This window comes from Bombus vancouverensis, unplaced genomic scaffold (genome assembly GCF_051014615.1).
Source record: "Bombus vancouverensis nearcticus unplaced genomic scaffold, iyBomVanc1_principal scaffold0022, whole genome shotgun sequence".
Lineage (NCBI taxonomy): Eukaryota > Metazoa > Arthropoda > Insecta > Hymenoptera > Apidae > Bombus > Bombus vancouverensis.
The window spans coordinates 600,691-628,617 of record NW_027468913.1 but is presented as its reverse complement, the minus strand read 5'-3'; the positions used below and the strand labels follow the sequence as shown (position 1 = coordinate 628,617).

The 27,927-nt window shown below is 33.2% G+C and overlaps 3 protein-coding genes and 1 long non-coding RNA gene across 12 annotated transcripts; 2 read left to right on the top strand and 2 right to left on the bottom strand.

The window, feature by feature from the left end:
- The first annotated feature begins 61 nt into the window (after positions 1–61).
- On the top strand, positions 62–3,211 carry LOC143304101 (survival motor neuron protein-like). 6 transcript variants are annotated; one of them, XM_076626449.1, is made up of 6 exons: positions 62–123; positions 1,242–1,424; positions 1,550–1,664; positions 2,054–2,351; positions 2,472–2,551; positions 2,620–3,211. In XM_076626449.1, exons 1-6 carry the CDS (start codon positions 94–96, stop codon positions 2,676–2,678), a joined length of 765 nt encoding a protein of 254 aa, XP_076482564.1. In that variant the 5' UTR covers positions 62–93; the 3' UTR covers positions 2,679–3,211. The 6 variants fall into 6 exon arrangements, with proteins under 6 accessions (XP_076482564.1, XP_076482566.1, XP_076482567.1 ...); XM_076626451.1 differs by lacking the exon at positions 62–123 and adding an exon at positions 344–562; XM_076626452.1 differs by lacking the exon at positions 62–123 and adding an exon at positions 344–575.
- A 1,432-nt stretch (positions 3,212–4,643) lies between these two features.
- On the bottom strand, positions 4,644–6,678 carry LOC143304103 (uncharacterized). The gene is made up of 5 exons (XM_076626455.1): positions 6,616–6,678; positions 6,002–6,199; positions 5,451–5,739; positions 4,935–5,274; positions 4,644–4,721 (listed from the first exon to the last, which is right to left on the bottom strand). Exons 2-4 carry the CDS (start codon positions 6,082–6,084, stop codon positions 4,993–4,995), a joined length of 654 nt encoding a protein of 217 aa, XP_076482570.1. The 5' UTR covers positions 6,085–6,199; positions 6,616–6,678; the 3' UTR covers positions 4,644–4,721; positions 4,935–4,992.
- A 4,437-nt stretch (positions 6,679–11,115) lies between these two features.
- Positions 11,116–23,720, bottom strand: LOC143304102 (omega-amidase NIT2-A-like). 2 transcript variants are annotated; one of them, XM_076626454.1, is made up of 5 exons: positions 23,641–23,720; positions 19,917–20,101; positions 19,356–19,524; positions 18,844–19,081; positions 11,116–14,720 (listed from the first exon to the last, which is right to left on the bottom strand). In XM_076626454.1, the coding sequence occupies exons 2-4, from the start codon at positions 19,998–20,000 to the stop codon at positions 18,948–18,950; spliced, it is 387 nt and encodes a 128-aa protein (XP_076482569.1). In that variant the 5' UTR covers positions 20,001–20,101; positions 23,641–23,720; the 3' UTR covers positions 11,116–14,720; positions 18,844–18,947. The 2 variants fall into 2 exon arrangements, with proteins under 2 accessions (XP_076482569.1, XP_076482568.1); XM_076626453.1 differs by lacking the exon at positions 11,116–14,720 and adding an exon at positions 18,337–18,692.
- A 93-nt stretch (positions 23,721–23,813) lies between these two features.
- LOC143304125 (uncharacterized) lies at positions 23,814–26,213 on the top strand. 3 transcript variants are annotated; one of them, XR_013060817.1, is made up of 6 exons: positions 23,814–24,387; positions 24,600–24,695; positions 24,772–25,050; positions 25,126–25,394; positions 25,478–25,574; positions 25,737–26,213. It is a non-coding gene; the product is annotated as an uncharacterized LOC143304125 (long non-coding RNA). The 3 variants fall into 3 exon arrangements; XR_013060815.1 differs by having other exon boundaries at positions 25,126–25,574; XR_013060816.1 differs by having other exon boundaries at positions 23,814–24,407; positions 25,126–25,574.
- Positions 26,214–27,927: the final 1,714 nt, after the last annotated feature.

The window sequence follows — 27,927 nt, the reverse complement described above, 5'->3', positions numbered from 1 at the left end:
TGTCGCCGAGTGCCGCCACATCTTTATCTCTATCGTCAGTCCGTCGGATTTGAAGTATGCCGGTCGTGACATGCTCTTCGGGCCACACGTTTTATGATACAAGACCAGCAAAATGATCAATGTGTAATTTTACATATCTTACATTTTTTTCCAAATGAAATATTGTTTTTATTAAACGTTTAAAACCTCAGGCAACATTTATTTCATCTGATTTCAGTTTTACAAATATATATCTATAATACATATCTGTATAAATTACGGTCTGGTTTTATCAAACAGGGACCGACACTCGCTAGGGAAAACTGCCCAAAAATTGAATGGTAAAAACCAATATGAAAGACAACAAATTTCTCGTTCTGCGGAACAAATAGAAATGAGCAGAGTATCTTTATCTTTATCTGAGACATTCAAAGCGTATCACGCATACGCTAAACCTGAAGAAAACTTTCTTGTCTTCCATGTTCATTTTTCCCTTTCCATTTCCGAACGGTTTCTTCTATATTTATTTATATGTTCGTGATTGATGCTATTGACAACATACAACTAAGGGGAAATACGAATAGTAATAGATAGATGTATAATTCATTATGCAATTTTATAGAATTAAATCTTATTTATCTTCAGATATAAAAACTATATTTACCAGCTGAAACACTAACGCATATGCAGTATAATATAATCTACTTAACAATCTCGTTTTAGTTATAATATGTGATTAATTCTTTTGCTATTTCGCTATAAACAGTTTCTTGTGCATACAATATTTTTTTATAGTATTCTAATATATTGTTAGATATTGTAAAGAAAGTAAAATACAGTTATTGAAGTTTGGGAACATTCAATGTTAACCTTGCTTCAAAAAATAATCTTTCGAATGAATGGGGAATAGATTTTTAGTATTATAGTTGGTATAATGTCATCATTGTTTACAATGTGTTAGAGTTAAAGAAATGAGACAAATTAATATTTCAGAAGCAAATTCAATATTTAAATGATGTTATTTTAAAATGGCAGATGATATGAATGTTCTTTTTATACGAGGAAATGGAAACGTATGTATGGTAATGGAAACGTAATGGTTTTAACATTATTTTAGTACAAGATTTTAGCATAATAGTAATTAACAGTATCCACTACCTTTTAGTCAATTTTTGAAAAATGACATATATGATAATTTGCAATAGTTTGATAATAAAATACTTGTATCAATATTAATAACGTATAATTTGCTATCTCAAAAGGATACAGACACAGCCAATGATAATGTTTGGGATGATAGTGCATTAATAGAAGCATATGATAAAGCAATAAATTTAGCAAAAGAAGAAGTTATCAAGCGAATGGGAATGGATGTTGGAAATTCTCAACCGAAAGAAGACCTACAAAATCTTAAGCAGCCTAAACACGCAAGTAAATTACACAAGGTTGTGATTTTGATAGAATATTACAAATTTGATACAGAATATTATTAAATATATTGATTAAGAAGCAAATTATTTTATTTTGCTATTTACTTACATTTATTTGTATACACATCTTTTCTCTATAGAAATGGATCATAGGAGCACCTTATCGTGCAATATACTCAGAGGATGGAGAAATTTATGAAGCTATAATATCAAAAATTTACGAAAACAATGGCACGTGTGTTGTAAAATTTGTAGGTAATACCTTTAGCATGATGGTTATGTCAATTAAGAAATGTACTAAAAATACATATATATATATGAAGTAAAGGCTTTCGCATAGTCTATCACAGTGTCATTCAGCAGGTCCTTAACTGGGCAGGAGTACCTGTCAATGTCTATGGGGAGACCCGTGGGATATAGGGTCATGAACCATAAACATGCATGTTACTTATTGTTCATTATTAGCTGCTTGGAATATAATTCTCCTCATTAGACGAGTGATTATTACTACATATATCAAGGCAAACATTTATACATATACATTTATGCATGGGAAATTCTAATACATTGCCTGTAAGGACAGTAACTGAATGGCATTCAGTAATTCTATTAAATGACAAAAATTTTTTTTACTCTGTGTTTAGGCTATGGTAATACAGAGAAAGTCGAGTTGAGTTCTCTTTTAGAATCAGAAGGTTTGCAAAGTCAAATAGCACAACGAAAGAAAGCTTTGGAAGAGAAATTCAATGAAGAGAACGATGAGACTTGTGAGACTAATTTTTCTACAAATATAAATTCGAAAAAATATAATGTAGAAAAAATGGATTGTGACTCTGAAGAAGCAAATGCTTATAAACATCACTTCATACCGGGACCATCTTTCAATTCGATGACTGATATAATGCCACCTGCACCTCCTTTACCACCACAATTAATGGCCAAGTAAGTACAATTTAAAAATTCTAATGGAATGCTGAATACTTCTAATATTAATAAGTAATTTGGAATAAGTTTAACATTTTATTTGGAAAAAAAATACGAAATTTTAATAAAATGTACTAGATTACCAGATAATGATACAGACGCACTTTCAAGTATGTTGATGTCATGGTATATTAGTGGTTATATGGTATATTACACAGGTAATTATTTCATATAAGTATTTTATTGTATATTAAATTTTCAATGGACTATGTTATTTCTTTTGTAGGTTATTATCATGGTTTGAAACAAGCAAGAAACAATCAAGAGAACAGGAAGAACTGTTGATTATATCAATTTTTTCAATAACAATATAACAATAATATAAGATATAATAAAATATAAAACTCATTGTATTTATTTACTTCAATTATTTGAAATAAAGAACAGCTTTATTTTCATATAAGACTTTAAGACTTTTTTAAAAATAATTACTAAGATAAGAAAACATAAAAAACATATTTTTGATAAAATACACTCACATATATATGTCGGGTTATCATTAGCATTTAAGGCGCGTAATGATCCTTCGTTTGAATTAGCCATTGTTTTACGAAACAGAGAATATATTTACGCGAATAAACAAGATTTTACAAAATATTATGAATAATGAGTTTAATAAATAATAAGATTAACAAACGATAAGTTTAACTAATAATTAGATTAAAGATTAATAAGTTTAACGAACAATAAGAGGAACGAATAATATGTCTTACGAATAATGAATTTAACGTATAATGAGATTAACGATTGATAGGTTTCACGAATAATGAATTTAATTAACGCTATTAACAATGTTCCGGGGTTCAAACGAATCCACGGTCAACGGGATAACTCTTTACTATGTGTAGAATAATTTTAAACACACAATACAATTGCTGAGACACTCGGTAAATTGCTCGATGTATCACTTTCCAAGGCGATCACACGAATGAATATCTGATGAAAATCTTTTTCGCTATACGACTGCATTTGTTTGTTATATGCTCGCTGGAAACATCGAGAAGGTTCCAATCGTTGTTGCTAGGCAATTTCTGTCAAAAGTTTGTTGTATACTCTTTGGAAACATCGAGAAAGATTCAAACGCCGTTACTAGGCAGTTTCTGTCTGGAGATTGATTCCTAATACAACGTGTGTCCCATTATATCGACATCTCTAAAGTACAATTCTATGTGATTTCTAGGGAGAACAATACAACCGATCCACACCTTCGTCAGGCAAAACGTTTATCCCGTGACCGTGGCTACGTTCGGCGACCAGTTGTCACCTCGAACCCACTTTCGCTTTCACAAATATCAAACAATTACAAATGACAATTGCTTAATTACAGTTATGATAAAATCTAGGCTAAAGCATTAGAAGGCTTCCTCAAAATTGCAAAGGGAAGGCTCCGGTTTTCCTTTCATCTCCGACATATATAATACAAGGATATAATACAACCGAATATTTTAAACTTAGCCTATAGCGCGTGCGCGCACACACACGCACACACATGACACACATGACACACATGCGCGCACACACATGCGCGCATACACACATGCACACACATGCGAATGATTTCTCGAACGATAATCCATTTATTTATATTTTTCAATATCTGTCCTTACGATTGCGTATTTATTTGTTCCACGTATCATATTTATCTATTTGCATAACTGTAGGTGACATTTTTTTAAACAATTTTGCTAATATTTCATAACTTTTTAATTCATATTTCAAAGTGGTAACAGGTGTTTCTTTCTTTTCAAGTCTCCTCCATATCGGGCTTATTTCTAGTAACCACGCTTGCTTACAAAGCAATTTTATATCTGCACAAGAATATCTTTCAGTACATTTTACTATGTGGTTTACAATGTCTGTATTTTCTAATAAGTGGTTGCTAAGGTATAATTTGAATATACCAAGTCGAGCAACTTCATTGGGTAATGATACGTATATTTGCTTTTCGAGACGCCTGAGTAAAGCTGCATCAATGTCCCTAATAACATATTTACAATAAATATTATCGTTCTATTATACTAATAATAATGAAGGAATACTTCAAACAACACAATAACATATTTGGAATTTGGAGAAATATTACGATATTTTCTACTTAGAAAACATTGAAATAACGTGATATACGTACCAAGGGGAATTAGTTGTAGCCAGAAGAACTACATTAGAATTCTCATTAGACACTAATCCATCCAATCTAGAAAGAAGTTCTGATCTGAATCTCTTTGCAGGTTCAGACAATATACAGTCTCCTTTATTTGTGGCGATCCAGTCAATCTCGTCGATAAAAATAATTGTAAGCGAATGACTATAGGCAAGTTCAAATAAAACCTGTTCAGTTTAACAAATGTATTATTCATTAAATATTATATTCGAAATTCCTTAAATTCATTGCCTCATCACGAATATGATATCATTTCGTTTTCCAAACAACTATTCTATTTATATATAAATGACGAAAAATAAAATCAAATCTTTTTATACCTAGAATCTCTCCTTCATAGACAAAGGAACAAAGAAACTTACAGAGACAAAGCAACTTACACGTATATACTTCTCGGAATCGCCTCTCCATTTGCTGACCAATGAGCTGGCAGTTATGTTAAAAAAGGTGCAATGGCATTCTGTCGCGACTGCCTTCACTAACATCGTTTTCCCTGTTTTGTATATTTCTTGTAAACACGTACAGAAATGAAAAGAATGCGAGTATCTTTCCTGTACCAGGTGGGCCGTACAGCAAAATACCTTTCCAGGGGGAAAACGGGCCATCAAAAAAGATAGGATACTTAAGGGCATACACAACGGCCTCCTTAACAGCGGTTTTACATTCTTCTAGGCCTATAACGTCATCCCAATGTACATTTAATTTGTTTACTATGATCTCCTGTGACGATACAAAGATAAAATGGCGTCTTCTCTATATTAAGTAAGTGTTACGTAATTTGGTATTTGAAGCGTTACTGAAATCACGTCATCGTCGATATACGTTGAACGGTTTATCGACGGGAATTTTATCGTTTAAAAGCTTTGCGATACGTATATTAATCGAAAATAACTTACGCATGAGATGTCCTCAGCAATCTTTCGTAATTCCGGATTATCTGAATAAAGCTTTTCAATGCATTTCAATATCTTCGATTGCATGGATTGTTCCATTGGGACGTTAAATAGCTCTTCTGATGAACGTCCATCACTCTCATTGGGAAATATCGACGTCACTGTCATTCCGAGATTAATATGATTCGTATTGTCATCAGTTATCTTCTGCTGTAGATTCGTCTCTTTCACAGGCTCACTTCTCGCTTGTTTACTAATAGATTTGGCTTTTGTCTCAATACTTCTACAAACACTGGATCATATTGTAATACGATACGTTGAATACGATACGTTGAATACGATACGTTGAATACGATACGTTGAATACGATACGTTGAATACGATACGTTGAATACGATACGTTGAATACGATACGTTGAATACGATACGTTGAATACGATACGTTGAATACGATACGTTGAATACGATACGTTGAATACGATACGTTGAATACGATACGTTGAATACGATACGTTGAATACCGTTTAATATCGTTAAATAATTTAAATTCTTACGTTTTGCTTGCATTTGTCACTTCCCTCGTCATTTCCCTTCCAGTTATTTTCTTACACAATATGGGATATTTTTGAAATTTCATCTTGTAATAATTTTCATACTCTGCAACGATAATTTCCAAATCGATGTTGTCGCAGACCCGATGTTCGGGAGATAGACGAGCTTCCCGGAATAATACATCGCTAATGTCTATATACCTAAAGAAATGTAGTTTTTAATTAATTATAGTTTTTAATCGATTAAAAATATTTTTCGCAATGACTGAACACTATAAGATAACCATCAAACAACTGTTTTATCTCTAGGTAATACAGGCAAAAGAATGTATTTACTATATAAATCCTCGAAGATAATTTCTTGTCTTCTGCTCTTTAATTTCCAATTTTTAGATGGATAAGAATAATTTGAATTTATATTTCATATATTTGTTTATAACTAGTTAATCTACATTATCGATTGAGTTATTCTTAACTACTGAATTACCGATGTCGAATTTTCAAATTTGGTTTCGCCTTCTCTTTCCACGATGTCCACTGATTTCTATTTCGATTGGTCACTGACACTATTCAAGAGAATTGGAACTAGGAATATATTTTAATTATAATATACTCACCCATTGTGTTCCAAATAATAACATACAAGGTATAATATGTTCCGATGACGTTCCGAAATACGACTCTCCTCCTAATATAATTATTTTTTCATTACAATAATATAAGTTTTTTCATGTAATTTTTTGTTACATTTGCGAATTCAACGAGTTACACATGATTTTTCATGAAACACGAACGTTAAAAATATTTGATACAGCCTAATTATAAAAATTGTTAGAAGCAAAAGTCATAGATACTATGTGCGAGTATCGCATGAAACGAACAGCTATTAAGAGAACTGCAGCAATATTACAAATCAAATAACAAAACACACTCGTCTGTGACGTGGAAATTCTAAAATCTAAAATCTAAAATCTAGAATATTCCTTACCTTTTTTCGCAGATTATAAAATATCTTATTCATACTACCTTGCATCGATAAATCACCGTTCATAGTGACACTTTCAAATCGCCTATCGTTTCTCAATGGATACGAGAATTTCCGTTTATTACTTTAAAAACAACCCGTCCATTACGTTTCTCTTAAAAAATTCTTTCAACTCCGTTGAAAACCGAGCATCAAACAAGAGACAAACGATTTGTTGCCATGGAAATGTTTGGTTCACACATAAGCAACGCACAAATATAATGATAGAATAGCTGAGTGTGTGTACTGTATAGTAAGATGGATGCAACATGGAAATAGAAAGAGAACACCATGTATAGATACTTCCTGTCCTTGTTTAATGAGGCATGCACACTAGTGGACACTGACGCTGCTCGTATACCCCTGTTACATATTTCCTGTACAAGTGCGCGTCATTAGACAAGGACGGAACATCCTCTCTCTACTTCTCTATCGCGTTTTTAGTTCGCTCACGCGCTCTGTACTTATATCTATTACATTTCCACCATAAGCAGCGGCCGTGCAGTGACTTACAAAAGTTCCGAACGGTTCCATCCTGGGCGGACGGTTAATTGCGTTCGGTACTTCGAGGCAGGAAGGTGAGTACAGAATCGCTCCTTTTAGTACTCTTATTAGAAGTGTTATCATCGAATATAAGTTTTTTCAATAAATTCTTATCGTTTTACAATCTTTCTAGAATACAATGACGTCAGCAATCGATCATTTTCGCGAATTTATTGTAAATTAATTGGGGGAATATCTGGAGTTCTTTATCGGTTTCGACTGTAAAATCAGCAACTATTCGAATTTTTCATTCATAATTGTGACGTTTTCGACTCTTCCGTTGCCAAGACCCTCTTGAGAGATTTTTGGCACGTTCCATCACCCTTGTTAAACGAGTGCACATTGGTGGATATATTGATTTTAAAAACCAATACGTGAACGAGGTTTATTATCTCACTGGGACAAAGAAATCCGTTTTATTCGCGAATTTTCCGTGTTTCTTCTTAATTTTCGTGAGTGTCTGGCGCGGAGCATTATTTGAATGAACTTTTCATCGTTCAGATTATATTTCGTTTAAAAAGATTGAAATTGATGTCGAGAAGAAATGAAACAAGGTGCTCGGGCATTCCATCGTTTCCCGGGGAAAGAGAAATATGAAAAAAACGGTCGTTCTTCCTTCTGCCATTTTCGTCCATTACCAAAATGGTATGACCCAAATGTCCCGGGTCGTGAATCAATCAAGCGAATTTTGAATAATTTTTGAATAATATCCAGTTAATAATTTGTGAAACAAATTAATTTCATTTTATCGTTGGAAACAAATTAGTTGGATTTTTCTTTCTTTAGCAGTTTTCGCCGGAGTTGACCTGACGTGCTATTTCAGTTTCCATCTTCGCTTCTCGAAACTTCCAACGTCCTTGGTGTTGGAGTCTCCTTGCCCAGGTGAGTACATAGCTTCTAGATACTCGTCGCTGTTCATCCTTACGAGCCTCTCGAGCTTTAGTTGTCAATTGTTATCGTTAAAAGAAGAGAAGCTCGCGCCAGATGTTATCGAACAAATCGTTTATTCTCGAAAAGTTCGAACTTGTTCGTTGCGTTTGAATATATATGGACGGACTCCATTTTTCATGACATCTTCATGATTTGTCATGTCGTGAGTATAGCTTCTGACTACCATATGTTTGTGATTTATGTGAAATTTGACCACTATACCGTGATAGAAAAATATTTCCAATGAATTATAAATATTTTACATTGTGAATTATAAATATTTGTTACAAATTATATCGTACTTGAGGTGAAAATGAACCATATATCTGCTTATGGAATACGAGGTAGTAAATCATTCGAAACATAATAACGATTAATTAAGCACATATACAATAACGTTTACGAATGAATATTGCGAATTATTGTATGGCTTTAATGCGGTATTTAATGTTTTGATTGCGGTCTTTGAAATGGTATCATAGGTGCTGATATAATATCGCGCGAAAAAGGAAAGACCAGTGGTTAATATTGCAGGTGCACCAGTGCGTTGCGCTCGTCGGGGGTGGTTTTGACGCCGGTGCCGAGGAGAGACGCAGAACGTGTTCGATCGACCCGCAAACGTAGCCCGTGCTCATACTGCGACAGAGTTCGTTTCAGTTAGGCTCAGTCGCTGTTTGTCCGTCGACAGCGTATAGTCGCGTCGGCCTACGATTCCTTTTTTCTTCTTGTTTCTTGCGAACTCTCTCGCAACAGCCGTTCTATACGTACGCCGCCAGTATATCGCGTGATCATCGTTCCCGTTGCTTCCCTTACCCTCTCACGTCCTTCGAAGAAGACCTTCCTTTGGTTTTTCCTTGTTTGGAGGGAATTCATCGCTCGGACACATGGACTGCGAAGCACGAGGGTTGATCGAGGCATCAGCGTGATGTACTTTTCAGGTTTCATATTTTCTCTATGATACTTTCTAAGGAGAATTTGGAAGATATACATTTTTAGGAAATAAAGGTTTTTATGGAGTCATCGATAGGTTAGAATTTAATTAACTCTCTTATAACAGGTATTCCAATTTTTTAATATATAAATTTAGTTTCCTCTATGGTGTTAGAGAACATAATGCGGGCATTTTATGATATAACGAATATATTCGTATATATTTTAGTTTATTCATTCGTCAAATTTCCCTAGTAGGCCGGCCTGCAGCTCACATGCAGCACTTAGTAAAAATTTGTTTTGTTAGAGGTTGGCCATTCTTCTTGCTATAAAAATATCGTGAAGTCATATTATATGATAAAGCACCTTCTGAAAGCTAGATGCTCGATAACGAGCCTAATGATTCTCGGTAGTTTGTAATGTCAAGCTTTGAATTGGCGAGATCGCTCTGCTGTCAAACCGCCGTCCAGCGACGACCACATTCTTGAACCACGTTCAAGGGGTATATCACGCTACAGAAACCATCAAAGGGTTTGCAAGTTAGTTGCCTTTTAGAAGTGGGGCAGTTGGTTGTTACATGTAATCCGTAGTTGCTGGCTGTTCTCCTTAGTCGCCATACATCATAGAGACGACAGTTATAGTCGCCAGTTGTCCTTGCTAATGGTTGCTTGTTGTCGCTAGTTAGTTCTCGTTATCGTTATGTATTCCATCAATCACGCGAAATTTAACGTATGGGAATTTATTCTTCTTTATTCTTTCTGTAGGGAGATTTTTTAAGACAAGGAAAATATAGAATATTTTAAGACGACGGTAAGGTTTGAATTTAAGTAACTGTTTTATGATACAACAAAGTGGAAAAACGATTTAATTTTATAAAGTTTAAGGTAATTTTTTAAAAAACTTCGAATTTAAAAGATTCAAATAGATATCTTAAACATAATTAAACCCTCCATATCGTAAGAAATTAAATGAAATTGCGCAAGAAAGTTAATACATTTAATGTATTATTTTAAACATTTATTTAAAAACATTTATTTAAAATTTAAGTGCAGGCGTTGACGCGCGCGCGCCATTCGAAGCATTTGTCAGTTCGTTACATCTGCGGTAAAAGTTGTAACTACGAAGAAGCTTAACATATGGTGCGTCTCAAGATGACAGTAAAAAGTATTAAGAGATTTTTCGAGATTTTTTCTTTTAAGTTTCCAAGTACTTTTTCTATTTAACTTCTTTTTTTTGCATTTTCTCACAATATTCGATAAATAGAGACGAAATATGACAGTTCTTAGTTCGGGGATTTATTGGTTCGAAAGTTACTTCAAAAGTGTTTCTGGAGTTCCTGCGGTTAATACTTTTAAACTACTGAGTACGACTTATTCCGTATGGCTGGACAAATCTTTGTTGATACTGTAAGCGTAACTGGTCCGGATATTGTCTTGTGGAGATAGAAAAATACACGAAGTATTGATTGAACTACATATTTTTTTAATTCTTTTTTAATTCTTTTAGTTCTTCATATATTGATAATAGAACGATATTCCGCTACTTTGAGCACAATATAGTAATGTTTAAATAAATAATAAAATTTACGCATTTCGTCTTCATGCGTCGATAAGAAAATGCAAAAAAAGTTAAAGAAAGATGATGCGCAGACGCGAAGTTTAGTCAGCAATAATATTTAAAACCTCTAAAATATATTGTACACATTTATTTGCAAATAAGCTCAATGAAATTAAACTGTAACTGTGTTTCCAATAATGTCTTCGATGTATTGCTCGCCATTATGTCGGATTAACAACTCTAAGTGATCGACCTTAATCACTAAATGGCGGCCGTGATTCAGTGGTATAGCTTTACATATGACGGACATCGCAGGCGCTTATAAGACGTCTATTGTGAAACGTTTCCAATAGCACCGTTTATGTGATGGTGAAATCTGAATATATATATATATCGCTGAAATATATATCGCTTATCACTTGAGTCTGACACGATCGTTTTTAAATAGAATCACAATTTTTTATTCTTTACAAAATCAGTCTATAAAGATTATGTGCAAATAAAATAGATAAATAGATAAATGGTTGTACAAACTTATAAAACAGATATTACAAGTATATCTAAATAAATGATATATTTATAAATTGTAATATTTGATCTAAAGTTTAAATAAATAAAAGAGATACTCGTGACTTACAATAAAAGTATTTTTTTTTCAATTTTTAAACAAAGCAAAAGTGGATAACAATTTTTCAAAATGTAAAAATCAACACAATGGTTGGTTTCTTTAATTAATCAATAACGTTTAAAGTTAATTAATGTCCAGAGTGGTTTGTACATTTTGTATTTCGCCGTATTTCAACGTTCGATGTGTAAATAAAACTTGATGCCTGAAATATCGAAAAAATAATTAAATCCGATCGTTCCGTCGAATTTGCAAATTGTATACTCGTGTAAAATCGAGTGCGCTTGTGTATGCTGATACGAAAAGTGGTAGCATATTTTTCTTTTTTCGATTATCGTTATCACTTTTTGTGTGGAAAAATTAATTCCGTGAAATGGAAGTGCAATCAATACGGCTTATCACGAAATAATAGCACAACGACGGTACATATTGGTATTGACGTCAGCTTCACAAAATTTCTCGAGTATCTCGGTCGACTATTTGGGTTAAGAATTCATTTTCAAGGTCCTACAAGCACGAGTATCTTATGGATATGAAATTTTCAGTGTACATTTTAATAACCATATTTCATATTGCATGCTGCGGTCCAAGAAAAATTCGCAGTTAATATTCTGCTAATCCCTGCTGCTTTTAAAGACCATAAGTAAGGTCCGTAAGGTCGTCCGTAAGGTTTAAAAGATTTCGAGTAGATTTGTATTACGTATTTTATCTTCTAATTTTTAAAGAGAGGGTCGTGTTTAATTAATTGAAAATGACGAAACTGTAATGGGACATTATTATCAAATATTAAACGTGGTTCCATTGGGTACTTTTATGGTCTTTGCGAGATATATATGCATTATACGTTGCTATTAGCAACGCGTAGCGATGAACAATGGAGAGCAGTACCTTCGTTATCTCGTCTCGGTTGTGTACATATCAGTAATGCACAGTACTCGTACTAAATATCTTACAAATTCCATACAGATTTTCAGATTAGTTTCGAATAATACCAACACGACCATGATAGTCACAGTACAGTATTAAATAGTGCCACTATGCATAATACACTCCTAAAATGTTTCTACAAATATATTTGTCCGAATATTTTTGTCAGCTACTATATCCTAACCACGATTTATTAAACAATATATAGATTTAAAAAAGAATATATAACGACATTACTTGTTTAGGCTAGATTGGTTTAACTTGTATAGTTTTAATAATTGTGTAAGATCAAACAAGAACTTATCGTTAGTTTGGCGAGATTTGATTACACGAAGCAACATAATTGCTTTGAAACTCAGGACAGAAAACAATGTCAACCGGTAGACGCGTTTGTCTGGTGAACGTGTAACGCGTAAATAATAGATAGCGACAATCACGCGAACGCTAGTTACAGCTGACTTGGCTTACATTGTAGCATTCAAACTAGAGTATACGAGCCGTAAGCGCTATTGAAAGTTCAAAGGCCGACTAGTGAGCTTCATCCTATCTCATTTTTTAATCAGGCGATGGATCGACGAATCGTATTGATTTCGAGGATTATTATAGTTCTGTGGGAATTTTAAAGCGTGGTTTGTCTAATCTTGTCTCGTTAGCTACAGACTCTTTGGCGAGCAGCCTGAAACTTGATCCAGTTTCGAGAAAATGAAAAATTCGTTTCTTCTCTTTGCTTCCCTGTTCCTTCTTTCCTCCTTTTTCCCTTTTTACATCGCGTTAAGGCCCGTTAAATAATATTGACTGCCGTGGACGCTGGCTGAGAAGTGCACTTTATAACTAGCTTTAAAATCACTGACGTCGATGAGGACAAAGGTAAGTTAGAGGGTCATTTATCTGAGCTGGTGTTATTCGACCTGAACTCTGCAGCTTTTCAGAGCTTCTTTCGTTTTTCTTTTAAGAGCAGAGATGTTAACTGGTCTTTTGTTACGTGTAAGAAGTATGTACTAAAGCTTATTTAGCACCAATTGGTTGCTCAAAGTCGAGATATACATACCTATATTATATTAATACGTTACAGAAGATTAGGCGTTAGTTAGCTTATGAGAATTTATAGTGTGTCACAGATCACAAAAGCAGAATGACTACTTTTTCATAAACGATATATGTATATGAATTGAAAGTTTAACTATTACGCCACATACTTCTCTCGATAAACGTCGTCGAATGCATATTGTTAAGGAATATTAGCCATTTGAATTCAATAGTTTCGAAGATACTAATGCTTCCGTGAAGTTTTTGCAGGCTGTTAATGTTTTATTGAGATACTACAAATTTTGAATAACTTCGATTAGAAATAAAAATCACATTACATTAACGCGTAGAATGTAACGTAACGTAGATAATGTAAATATAAATTATATTACAAGGAAATAATACGGGTAAGTAATGTGAAACATTCTGGTTAAAATTGCATCCTTTGAAGGCTAGGACACACAGTACTTACGAAGTAGATTAAGTACCAAATGGGGTACTTAAGAAAATTCATGTTGTCATTGTTTAATAAACATCTTTAGCTAATAGCCTTCTGCAAAAGCTGGTTTAAGTTATGCTAACTTATTCCTTATTAATTGCAATTATATTATTCGTATCTCCTAGAGGATTAACAATCCATTTTTATAATGGATAATAAAAGTAAATTTCTATTAGGTTGTCCCAAGTTTCTTTCGTTTTATAAAGAAATGACAGATGCACAACATATTTTGTTTTATGTTATTCTATATTATTTTATATTAAATTGGAAAAAGGTGGATCACACGTAATTCAATAAAATAATATAAAACGAAAAATGTTGTACATCTATTACTTTCTTATAAAACGAAAGAAACTTTTGGAACAACCTAATATTTCTCTACTACGATGCTTCTACAGTGCTAAAATATTTGATAAAAATGTTAAGAAATTCTAATATTGATTTAAGCGTATCGATTTATCCACTCTTCATATTTGATCAAACAGAAATTGTTAATTATGATTTACACTTAAAAGCGGATTGCATATTATGAGAATAAATTATCAAATTCATCTCTAATATACACATTAGAGAATCATTCATAGCCGCAATCCTGTTTACCGCTAACATTCCTGGTACTCAATAATTCATTAGGTGACTGCTTTAGCCGCACAGAATACACCTGTAAATAATTAATCGCCATTAATATTCCATCGACTTTTGAAAATCCCTCATGTGATCTATTTCATGCGATGAGAATACGTATAAATTGAGATTGCGATCGACCATCCTCAGTCGGATAAATCGAGTGATTCAAATTATAACACAAAAAAAAGTTAAAACTAGTTACATTATCTTTTTCAATTTTTATGTATTATTTGGCGGAAGAAACCTTGGTAATTGATAAGTAAAGTTCACCTCCTTAATGTTAATGATTTTAATATGTTATTAAGCTCAAAGTTCTAAGGAATTTTCTATATATATATATACATATACATAACTGTGTGCGTATATATATAATATACGTATAACAACCAAAGTTCAGCTCTCAAGTGTACGCAAAACTTTTATGTTCATTTTACGCTATACCAGTATGTTTCATGAATTTGTTTGCTAACAGTATCGAAACAAATAACAAGCAGAGGACGAGCTATTCATGAATTGTTTTGCCAGCGTGTACGCTCCCAATATTTTCTATTTGAGAAAACATACTTGTTGCTATTGCAACTACAAATATTTTTACAGTCGACGCTTTTGCCGTGAATCATTGGCTAACATGTAAAATCGAGAAAAAACATGGTTTATTGTGATGGAAATGTGGAAAACCGCAAAACCGATATAGAAGGGAAAATAAAGGAAAGGAAGGTAGGGATAAGTAGAAGCTTGGGGCCAAGTTTAATTCACTGAAACCGAGCTGCTTGTATTATCACAAAACAAAATTGCCAGTACGTCATTTCCGTACTCTCGTCCTCGCGAAAATGGTTTCGCTTGTTAAGGAAAAACGAAGAGACAGGGAAGAGAGGAAAAAGCAGACGGAGAGCGCTTTTAAAAAGCTGGCGAAACGTGTGTTACCACAACGAGACACGCGATGCTATTTGTCGCTTTAAATTGTGCCGCAACTCGTTTTTGAGATCTTTGCCAGGGGCGCGTTAAAACATGCTGAAAATATATTTCTGGCTTTTCTGGGGTTTACTGAAATACGACAAATAACGTTGTAAAACATATGTACTTATGACTTACAGAGTAATTGAGTGTACAAAATATATAGTATACAAAATAGCCAGCGATTTAGGGCTTTAAAAGATCAAAAGGAAAGAAAAGAAAAGAAAAGAAGAAAGATAATATGTTGTGGCAGTCTAAGTCGATCTAAGAAAATAGATAAAGGGAGGGAGGGGCAAAGCTAGTTAATCTGGAAAGAATCCAAGCGTCAATTTCAAGCATTTACAGAGAATCAAGCGGTCTGGTTAAAGTCGTGAGTTGAGCAATTATCCCGCCTTAGGTTCAATCAGGTTAGTCCCACGCGAAATTGATCCAACCATGCGAAAACGAGTGTATTCTGATTTCTGTCGCAGATACTTCTGGCTAGAGCAGTACCTACACGGTGGTTGTTGAAATAGCCGCTTCTCATCTATTTTCCGCAGCGCGGACATCATCCTTTGATCCCTTACGACTAACGAAGTTTTCGAAGATGTACGGCAGTTTGAGATTCTACTTGAAAATGATCATGATTGCGGTCTGTGTGCCGTCTGCTCTTCTTTTTGTCCTTCCGTTAAAGACTGGTAAGTTGATACTGATTAATTATGCGATCGAAACCATATATAATGGCTACAAAAATGCCGCTAATATAATATTCCTTCTTTCTTGTATCTGTCTGCCTCTCAGGTCGTTTTACTAATTACAATAAGTAATTTCGACTTCTTTGCGCTCTCTTTTAACTCATTGAAACTTGATCCAGTTTCGAGAAAATGAAAAATTCGTTTCTTCTCTTTGCTTCCCTGTTCCTTCTTTCCTCCTTTTTCCCTTTTTACATCGCTTTGTTTTACATCGCAATTTACATTTATTTGTAAAGTTTGAATCTCCTCGATATTGAAGATGTTGAAGCTGCAAGTATGTATTTCATTTTAATCCATTCGAGACCGAGATTTAATTGTAAGACGATACCTAGGTGTCGGTACGATCTGAATGTTTAGTTGGAATGATTCTGTGTTTTACTCTCTCCAGGGTATCCTTTTCATACTTTGATTTTAAATCGATGACAATCTTAAATAGTATGCCTCATATTTTTAAAATATAAAATTATATACTATGTTATTCTATAATGTATTATGTACAGTTATATATATATATAATAATAATTCTATATTGAAGAAAATATGAAATTAACATGATATATACATTACTACATATGTAATTTCGACCAATTGCGGGGAGACGTAATCGCGAGGAGAGACGTCAACGGGGGTCGTAAATCCCCGTTACGACTGTAGCAGTCGACACCACGAATTGATCGATCCCCTGATTTCCGTTGAGATAATAAGGGGCGATTGAGTTTGTATAACCCTGTGATTCACAGAGTTATAAATTATATATGTCCAACACTTAGACTACACTGATGCCGAAATAAATAGTTAACAACTTGTCGCACAACGATGCGATAGATATGTGCGCTAGAGCAGGGCTGTTATACTGGAAATTAGTGTATTAATGGACTTAGCACTATGATGTATTTAGGAGAGAAGATGTATGTTCGACCACACCGAGAACCGACAAAGATTTGCGGGAAGTATGCGACTCTCGCGCTATGTGCAGACTGCCGCGTTAGGCGTTAGTTTTTAGACTGACTGTCGCTCTTTTTTTAATACGGAAGAAAAGTTCGGTGTGGGTGTGCCCCTGTGCCTAAAGAACACGGATTCGTTGTTCCCAATTTCGTTAGGAAAAGTGAGGGTAACGAACCGAGGTGTCGATTGGTCATGACCTGCATTACTGCTCGAAGGGATGAGTAGGGAGTCTCCTACCATCGTGGTGGATAGATGACTGTGTGCGTGAGAAAACCTAGCTTGTTTTATTACAGGGCTATTCGGATTTTCCTCATGGGTGCATACCCGCTTTCTCCGTGTTTTAAGTGCGACTAATAAACCCAAGGACCTCTCTAAAAAACCAGATGTGCGTCGAAAATACTTTTAGGCTTAAGAAATTCTTCAGGACAAACGGATTGACGACACATGGCGAAACAATACAGGAAAGTGAAAGTTATGGTGGGCCCTTAGGTTTATTGAGGGTCGAAGTGACGTTACGCAGGTCGGTTGTTGTCCGGTCGCGCGGGCTGGCGTGCAGATGTTTTAGGCGGCGTAACAACATAAGTTATATATAAAATATGTATATTATACCCTTGCCTACTGACTGATATGAATTTCTTTCGGTCTCGAATGCGTTAAAAGAGAGCGCAAAGAAGTCGAAATTACTTATTGTAATTAGTAAAACGACCTGAGAGGCAGACAGATACAAGAAAGAAGGAATATTATATTAGCGGCATTATCATGTTTTTGCTCTCTTTAAGTCTTTCATCGAGACAGACAATCTACAGGTATTAATCGACCAATTTATCCAAGCTGATAACTTCGAATTGATGTTTATATATAAGAAGTGTTATGTGTTAATCTGTCTAAATGTTTAAAAGGTGTTATAAATTAAATGTTGTTAAACGATACGTAATTGCCTTTTGATCGTAAATTTTACTATCAAGGGGTCTTTTATGTATGCGTAATCATTGTGAATTATAACAATTTATGTGATCGATATTAAAGGTGTTTAAAAGCATGTATTTTTTTCTATATTATTATTCTCCTATATTATTATCCTATATTATTATAGCATTCCTATATTATTATAATATCCAATTACATGTTGATACACAAGATATACAGATTATTATTTATAACGTTTTAGTTTTTTTAATCGAGTCATTCATTTAGTACAAATGATAAGAAATTAGTAATAATTCACAAAAAAAGGATATCGTAGTAGAAATATTATAAAAAAACATTTTCTGTTTTAGTGTAGAGTTACTCCTTCTTACAGACAGTGTCGTACAAATCTGTACGTCTCTGAGAAAATGTAGGTATCCGAGCCCTTACTTCCTCAACAACTTTTAGATCTGATAGAAAAAAGAAACATACGAAGTAATAAGTAATGCTTACTAATAAATTCAACAAATACAGAGGAAGATGGCTAAATCGATAAATTAACGAGACTAAAAATTAATTACATCATGGATCTCTCGCTTTTAATTTTAAGCTGTAAATTACCGATATCGGTGACTGCCATATTCTCTTGAATATATTTCCAAATCGTAAAGAATCTTTCCCCATGGATTGGTCAACTGTGTATGTCCGCATGCGACGTAACTTGCTTAACGAACACGAGCCGGTGATATGCAGGCAACGTATAATTGATTATCATTCGCTCTGGAACGCTGAAGTAATGACCAGTGCAATGGTCCAGTGGTCATATTGAATGCCGCTGGATATATCAGCATTTGGCAACCTAACCCAGAGAAGCAGGAAATATGAAGCCACCGAATACCAATTAACTTCGTAGTTGCACGGTTCACATTCCATCATTTCTGAATATGCGAGGACAGTCCTCTTATTGTGCTTTTAATTCTTTTATTTGTTTCATTTTCAGCAAATATACTGGTTTTTTAAATTAAGCTTCTTTTTATACAGAGTTACAGATTATATTAATTTTATATAGAATATATTTAAGAAAGATATTTAATTTTTTGCTAGTTAAGTATTGATCGATTAAGTTACTGTACCTTTGTTCCGATAAATGCGTGCCATTTCCTCGAATCTAATATCATAGCAAATGCCAATACCTATTTTGCAGCCCTTCACATCGAACGTCGTTAGGGAGTCACCAGGACTGAGTGAATCACTCTCTCGAAAAGTAATCTTATTAGGAATGTCGATGTCGAATAGATGTACCTAATAACATAAAAATGTGGTCGCTAATTCTATTACTGCAACTTTTGTAATTTAATATCAAAGTTACCAACTCCTAAACTTTAATTATTTTTTATTTAATAACTGACAGCGTTTTTATCACTTTCTTTTATTAAAAAATCTTATCATTTAATAATGTTTAAAAAGGAGAAAAAATAAGTATTTTCGTATGTGAAAAATTTATACAACAACAAACACATTACAACAAAAATGGGCGTTTCCCGTATCATAACGTATTTTATAAACCGTAAATTATAGAATTGGTTATAGTATACGTATGTACATATGTATATTCCTAAATTATTCCTAGATAGAGTCACTTTCTTCACCCCAATATTTTCAAATTCAAAGCCATAAAGGAATATATTACTTACCTTTCGGTGTTTTGCTATCAAAGTTCCATCGGGACCCCAAATAGTACAGGTATTGTACAATTTATCGCCCTCTATTTCAGGCATCGTACCACCAACTACATAGATGTTGTTTTCTTTAGCTGCGTTCGATGAAGCAACGCTCGTTTCACCATCAGGAATACTCTCGGCGTATTTTGGAAAGTACTCTGCATTGCAATATTTCAATTAATGAAAAATAACTGTCTTTTGTTCCAACCATAAATTAAATTGAAATGTTTGTCAGTTTTTTATTTTCTAAATTATTAAAATAACTAAGTTTTATATTTCGACTTAATTAAATATGCAATTACTTAGCTAATAGTATATATAATAAATTGTTTCTACAGGTTCAAAATGAAAAATGAATATTTAGAAATATTTAATTACGACAATGCTATTTGTGTTAGCATCAGTGGCTTGTTACTCAACGACTTTGCTAGTACTTTTTGAAACATAAAGTTAGTTTTCAATTAACACTTATACTAGAGGCGGAATTATAAATGCAAAATAATTGATAATACTAATTTATACGTACCTAATTATTAGTATGTTAAAAAATATATTTATACAAAAATCACGATAATCATGAAAATGGGGAAATCCTATATTCTCGAATCAATTCACAATTTATTTTGTATATTAATTAGATTCCGCGCTCATCAGTACGTACTCACTGGCGACATCGAGAAAATGTATCGGCAATTCCTCGTACGACCAGAGGATCGGAAATATCAAAGGATATTATGGCGCAGCGCGAGTGGAGAAACAGAAACATATGAGCTTAACACCGTAATATTCTTATCATAGAAATAGAAGCAGTCCTCAATTCCCGCCCGCTAACTCCTATCTCCACCGATCCAAATGATCTCCTAGCCCTCACTCATTTTAAATTAAATTATTATTATTAAATTATAATTAAATTATTAATATAACAATTAAAATTTTATATTTTCACGTGAGTTTCTTTAGATAATTATTATCAACATGATGACTAACTCTTACGGATTAATACGTGTCTGTAGGGCAATCCGGTGGACTTGATCGGCTTTTTACTTCGAAAGTTGAGTAATCGGTGTCGCTTTCTTACGCATCTTTGAACTGTATAAATGTTTTAAAATTGTTTGATCCAGAATGTACCACACCGGACAATCAAGAAGGCAGGTGCCTTGACTACAGAAAATGTAAACCTCTGCAAGAAATATGGCAGATACAGTACCGTACAGCCACCGATTTTTATAGACGATCAGTGTGCAGATACCAGGGCAATGTTACGATCGTTTGCTGTCCGAACGATCCAAACAAAGAGAAGAGAGAAATTTTAATAAAAACTGTGTACAAGTATAAGGCTTTGCGACCACCATACTGTGGTTTTAGCAACGTCTCTCATACCAGGCTGGTCGATGGTAAACCAGCTGAACTTGGTACGTTTTATGTCTTTCTTTCCGATTAATAATAAGCCATTTACTGCAAAGAATGAACTTTAAAGGCATTAAACAGCACATCAATGTACATTTCAATTAGACTAAATAATAATGCTATGATTTCATCGGTAGTAACTTTACTTATTAACTTGAATTATTTCTTTCTTTTACTTCATGTTAGGAAGAGTATCTTTTTGCTTGAAATAAAAAATTGATATAGGAGTAATAATATGGATAGAGATCAAAAACTGTTAGGGCAGAAATTACACGTTTGAACTTTATAGTTCAGTATAGTTCAAATAGAAATTATATAGAATTATTTAATAATTTGTATTTCACTGGAATAAAAATTTAATTTCTGTCTTTATCAAATCTCTATTTCAGAGTATTTGTACGTATGTACTTATCGTCTGCTGTATGATCGAATATCGAATAGGTAATAATCGTTGTTACTCGTTACGTGAGAAAAAATTATGTATATTCACAACTATGACTATTGCATTTTAGGCGCTTGGCCATGGATCGCTGCATTAGGTTTTCGTAATCCCCGACACCCAGACAAACCACTATGGAAGTGCGGAGGTTCCCTGATATCGGCTAGGCATGTTTTGACCGCAGCACATTGTGCACATATGGATGGAATAGAAAACATACGCAATCATAATATTGCCATTCTTAGATTGGCGGAGGAGGTGCCATTTTCGAGTAAGTCCTCAAATATATATATATGTATATATATATATATATGCTATTGAGTATTACTGAAGTATCATATCCTGAAATTTCTTACTGTACACATATATTGTGTCATAAAGCGTGTACAATTCTTTCTCATACTTTTGGTCATTCGTTTCCTGCATTTTCATTTATTTTTTTATTTTTCAGGGTACGTATATCCCATTTGTACGAAAGAGCCCCTACGAAAGAGCAACTTCGTCGGCTATAACCCCCTTGTTGCTGGATGGGGAGCGTTAAGATATAGTAAGTGATATCAATTTTATAATAAAATTAAACAGTTCCAGTCTTAAATATCTTTCTTATTTTCTTCGTAGGACGACCACGACGTAATGCATTAATGGTAGTACAAATTCCAGTGATTAAGAACGCCGAATGCAAAATAGCTTGTTCCAAATTTCCTAATGCACCTGATATCACTGATGGTATAATATGCGCCGAACATGCTCAGGGTGGAAAGGATTCTTGTACGGTAATTAAGTTACAGAGTTACTACAAACTATACGGTATCTGAAGACACGTCAATTCGAATTAACATCAAATCGACGTCTTAAACATTAGAAATAATAGATAAACACAATTCAATAGTTTTGCCCACTTCTCACACCTCATTATGGTATTTAATCTAATTTCCTTCTAATCTTAGTTTTGCTCAAAATACATATAACATGTACATTATAAATTGGAGTATTTCAATACACAAATCAATAGAAGATTATTACTGTATATAAGTATAATTTCAATACAATTCGATCGATATATTTCAGTATCTTTGATTAAAAATTTAACGATCCTTTCAGGCTGACCGCGGCGGACCACTGCTGATACAACATGAATTAACCTCGTATTTAATAGGTATTGTGTCTTATGCTTATAAGTGCGGCACAGCTGGCTATCCCAGCGTTTACACTAGGGTCACATCGTACCTTGACTTCATTCTCCAAGCGATGCAATAATATGATATTACTGTTCCATAAATATCATTGTGTAAAAAACCTAAAGTTGGATTTTCTTATTGTGGAGATCAGAAACAGCACAAATTTGCATTGTTTTGTACGTTACAAATTATAGGCTTAAAATGTACGAAATGTAACTTTGAAACGACACTAATTTTCTACGCACGATAAACCTCCACGACTTAGGTATGTAAAGATGATAAACGTATATTAATTCTATTAATTTGGTAATAATAAACCAACTTTCTGAGAAGTTCTGTAAATTTCGTTTCTGTTGTATCAAGAGAATAATGGAATATTCCACTTAGATCGTATACTTCTTGTATGTACATACAAAATTTTCCGGCTAATCTAAAACACTTCATAAGATAGAGAGATTCTGGAGATTCGGACACAGAGAGTGCATAAAATACAAGATAAGTCTCGTGTCTTTCAAAATTATTTTTTATTCGCTAAAAACGTCCTGTGTACTCATGCAATCACATGCAACCTCGAAACTTCGCTTATTTTTTATCACTTTCCAATTCAATACACTGTTTCTGCATTTTTGACTATATGTAAGAGAAATTTCCATTCAGCCAAAGGTGTACTTACAAATTATAGATTCCTATACGACTCTCGGTAAAAATTTATCCGCACTCCAGATAGTTAAAACTTCTGTCGACCGTATTGATCCATCTGCACTCTTCGTATGACGTCAATATCTGTTCAGTGCTGCTGCGTAGGTTTCATTGTGTTACGTCGATTCGTTTGTGACCGTTGCGCGAGTAATAGCGCTTTGCAATGGTGATTTGCAGGAAAACAGTGCAGGATGCTGTGATTCGTTTCTTGTGGTCGGAGGTTATATTTGATGCCTATATTTATCAAAGATTTAATGCACATTATGGAGAAAGTGTTTTGTCACGAAGTGTGTTTGAATGGGCACAAAAGTTCATAGAAGATCGCACAAGTGTTATGAAAAAACAGCTGGACGCCCGTCCACATCCACGATGACAACATTGAACGTGCTCATGAACTTATGCTCTATGGAATAGACGAGTGACGCTGGATAATGTGGCAAATCATTTGCAAATCAGCCACGGCTCTGCTTATGCAATAGTGCACGACAGATTTGGGTTTTAAAAAGTTTGTGCGAGATGGATGCCGAGAAAGCTGATGAAAAGGTGAAGACGACGATGCATTCGTGGTTCGCAGCTCAGCCCAAAACATTGTTTAATGAGAAAATACGAAGGTCCTTCAGCAAATGGACAAAGTGTATACAGAAATTGAGTGATTATGTCAAAAAATGATGTATTTCTTTTTTGACAATTGCTTAAAATAAATTCTACACCGACAGAGCGGGTAACTTTTTACTCAGCCTCGTAAGACACTTAAATTTCCAATCTATTATGATGAATAAAAGAGCTTATACTATTAAATCTAATTGTATTTTGTTGCATGAGAGTACACGTGTATGTGATGTACATTACCTTTATATCCCCTTGAACGCTTCAATATTGCGCATATATACTATATTTTGTGCAGCTTCTATAAAATTTTGTATGTTTGTTTAGGCTGCTAATCCAGAGGCTGGAGTACAAAGAAGTGGCACAACGATGTGGGCTGATGACATTTATAATTATCAAGGAATCACCCCTACATTCGCTCAGGTATATATCGTTGACTATAATGTATTTAACATATATGATTGTTAGAATATTAATAATTAATTTTTAATTCTATCAGAATTTTAATGAAACTGTCCCTTGGGAAGGAAGAACTGATACCTTGATATCACGGTTTGTTCATCCTATATGTACGACAAATTTTAGAACATTATATAACGAAGAACCAGATCGTCGTGGCCATGTGATGTGAATAAAAGGACTTGAATTTGATGATATTTTTATAATGTTAGATAACATAACTAAGTATCTTCACAGTAAGATAGGATGACATGGTTTACATGATCTTAATGTTGTTCACTTGAGTGATGATATTATAAGGAAAAGTGTAATATCACAGGTAGGATGATTCATAATTTAGAACTACTAACTCATGTATGTATTAAAAATTAAAGAAATATATTAAATTTTATAGGATATTTATGTTTAGTAACCAGTAATTCAGAGATTGGTATTCATGGTTACTATAACGAGGCTGTAGAAACGCACCCTTTCTTCTTTGCAAATGGTCCTGTATTTATGTCTAAGCCGAAACTGGAACTTCTGAATAATTTAGATTTATTCTTGTTATTTTCTAAAATACTTATCTACAGTATACCATAAGGAATGATACCGTATCGCACCTAATCAAGTGCCTTAAGAAACATCAACAGGATATCACAGTAATCCCTTATCGACTGATATGTAAGTAAAAGTTATGTGTCATTGTTATACACAGTTATGTGTTAGTGTTATACACAGTTATTTATCATTTTCTATTAATTCAGTTGTAGCCACTACAATATCTATGACACTGGTAGTAATTATAAGAACAATAATGATGTTCTATAAGAGGAAATGATGATTAGGAGCAAAAAGTTACAGGTAAGTCAAAGTATATGTTATTTGCCATTTGAAAAGAAAGTTACTAACTTAGAATTTTTTGATAAATAATAATTGTGCAAAATATATTGGATTTCAAATTTGTCAAAAATTGAAATTTGAGAAGCATTGTAATAATATAACATTAATATTTTGATTTTTCAGGAGATATCATGCGGTGGATGGATAATATGTAAAAAATATTAAGCAGTATATGAATTTTCATATTGCGTAGAGATAACAAAATGAATTTTAAAAAATGTCGACATGGTAATAAGAAATAGCATCATGACAAAGAATATATAAAGACAGTTTCATTTTTTATAAATAAAAATTTGTTGTTCCAGATTTTGAAATATAGTGAAACGTTTAATTAGTATCTTAATATCTTCAAATAATTATTATTTTAGAATCAATTGTAATTGTATCATACGTACTTTTGAATTCGTGCAAGAACATATGTAATTTTGAAGTAGTTATTATTAGGAAATTGTTAGATGCGAACAGTATGCGAAATGTTAGTATGCAGTGTAATAATTATCAATCAAAACACAAGAATTAAATTCTTGAGGAAAAAATTTCCGGAATTTCTTATTTACACGATTATAAAGAAATCCATAATAAAAAGGAGCTGCTTTCTAATACTTCTCTTCCTTGTAATGCCTATGTTAATGATAACGAGGTTCGACTTTTTGTTTTTAGAGGGATACTGGAAAATTTGAAAGTACAGTACCATTGGGAAGAAAATCACGATATTGAAAACGATATTTGCAAGTAAATTTCCAAAAAATCTGTTTTCAAATTTTCGCTTTCTATTTCACATTAAAAGAAAGGGAGGGCTGCCTTCTTTTTCTGCAAGACAAAACAAACATTCTGAATCTCGTATCAATGAATGATGTCAATAAGTTATTTTTCTTTTCAGATTGAACAATATTCCAGATTTATTCATAATTTCATACTACGCGAAGAATAGACTTTCATAGGTATATAAAGGAAATATTAAGTATAGGAAAACTCTTTTTCGTTGTAGGTGACATATGCTTCACGGTTGAACACACATAAATGAAAAAGTACTCTTATGGAGAGAAAGAATTGATACCTTCGATTGACATTAGATAATGTATATAAACTTATGAACAATCACTATCAGTTTGTATTTTAGGTGCACACGCAGATTTGTTGGAGTTCTTATAAAATGTACTTCCTGTACGAACGTTTTATTCTTTCAAATTTTACGATACTATGTCTCATATAATAACTATATGGATTAAACGTAATATAAATGATCCGAAAATAGACTCGAACGACATTAATTGTCTTTCTATTTATACCAATATCGAAAATACAAGTAAAGCTGGAGCAATAGTATGCAAGAGTGGACTATTTATTATTTTAAACCAAATCATAGCATATTCAGAATGCACAGTATTATCATGAAATGTAAATGAATCAGTTGTAAACGAACGATTTTACTGTAAAATCGTTGCCTCCTTTTTTTCATCTGAAATATAGCAGCAATGAGTACATTCTTTTAATATATAATAAAACGAGATATCTTTATAAAGTTACATATGTCATCACTGGTAACTGTTATCTCGTATGACACCAAATATACCGTTAGTATGGAATGATATTTTTATGAAGATATACTTTAATGATAGATTTTATGAATGAAACGTTATATAAGAAAAATTATCTCTTGTTATTCTATGAAGTGTAGTAGCTAATGAAGATTAATTTTACGAAGTATTAGAGCAAAAGAGAATTAAAAAATTAAAAAGATCTAAATAAGATTGTTCGTGTGGCTTAATTATCTCAATTCTGGTACACCACTTGTTACATTCTAACTAATTAGTGCTAAACAATAACTTGCAAATATTAAAGATATTAACACCTTAATATTAACACCTAAAGGTTTTCAGGAAATTTTATAATATTTGATTATTGTATATCTAGTCATTGATTGATAAAATTTCTTGTATAAGCATAGATCGAGGTTGACGTCATACGCAGATTGCATTACAGGTATCGTTTTAATTTATTTTATGGCTAGAATCATTTGAATATTATACGAATAATTATTTCCATTCGAACGATTAATAAATCACGTACCTATAAAAGATATATTATGAAAAAGACGTGACGAAACAAAAAAATATTGGAAATTCCGTCGTCATTAGATCAATTATTTTTGCAATGATTTTTATTTCCATGTAATGACATATGAAATGGGTAATTCATTAACATCTCCTCGAATCGAATATAATTCGTTACACTTCACAACGATTCAAATAATGGACGGGAAATATATAATAACTTTCCTGTCCTTGCGTTAAAATAGTACTGTACAAATCAG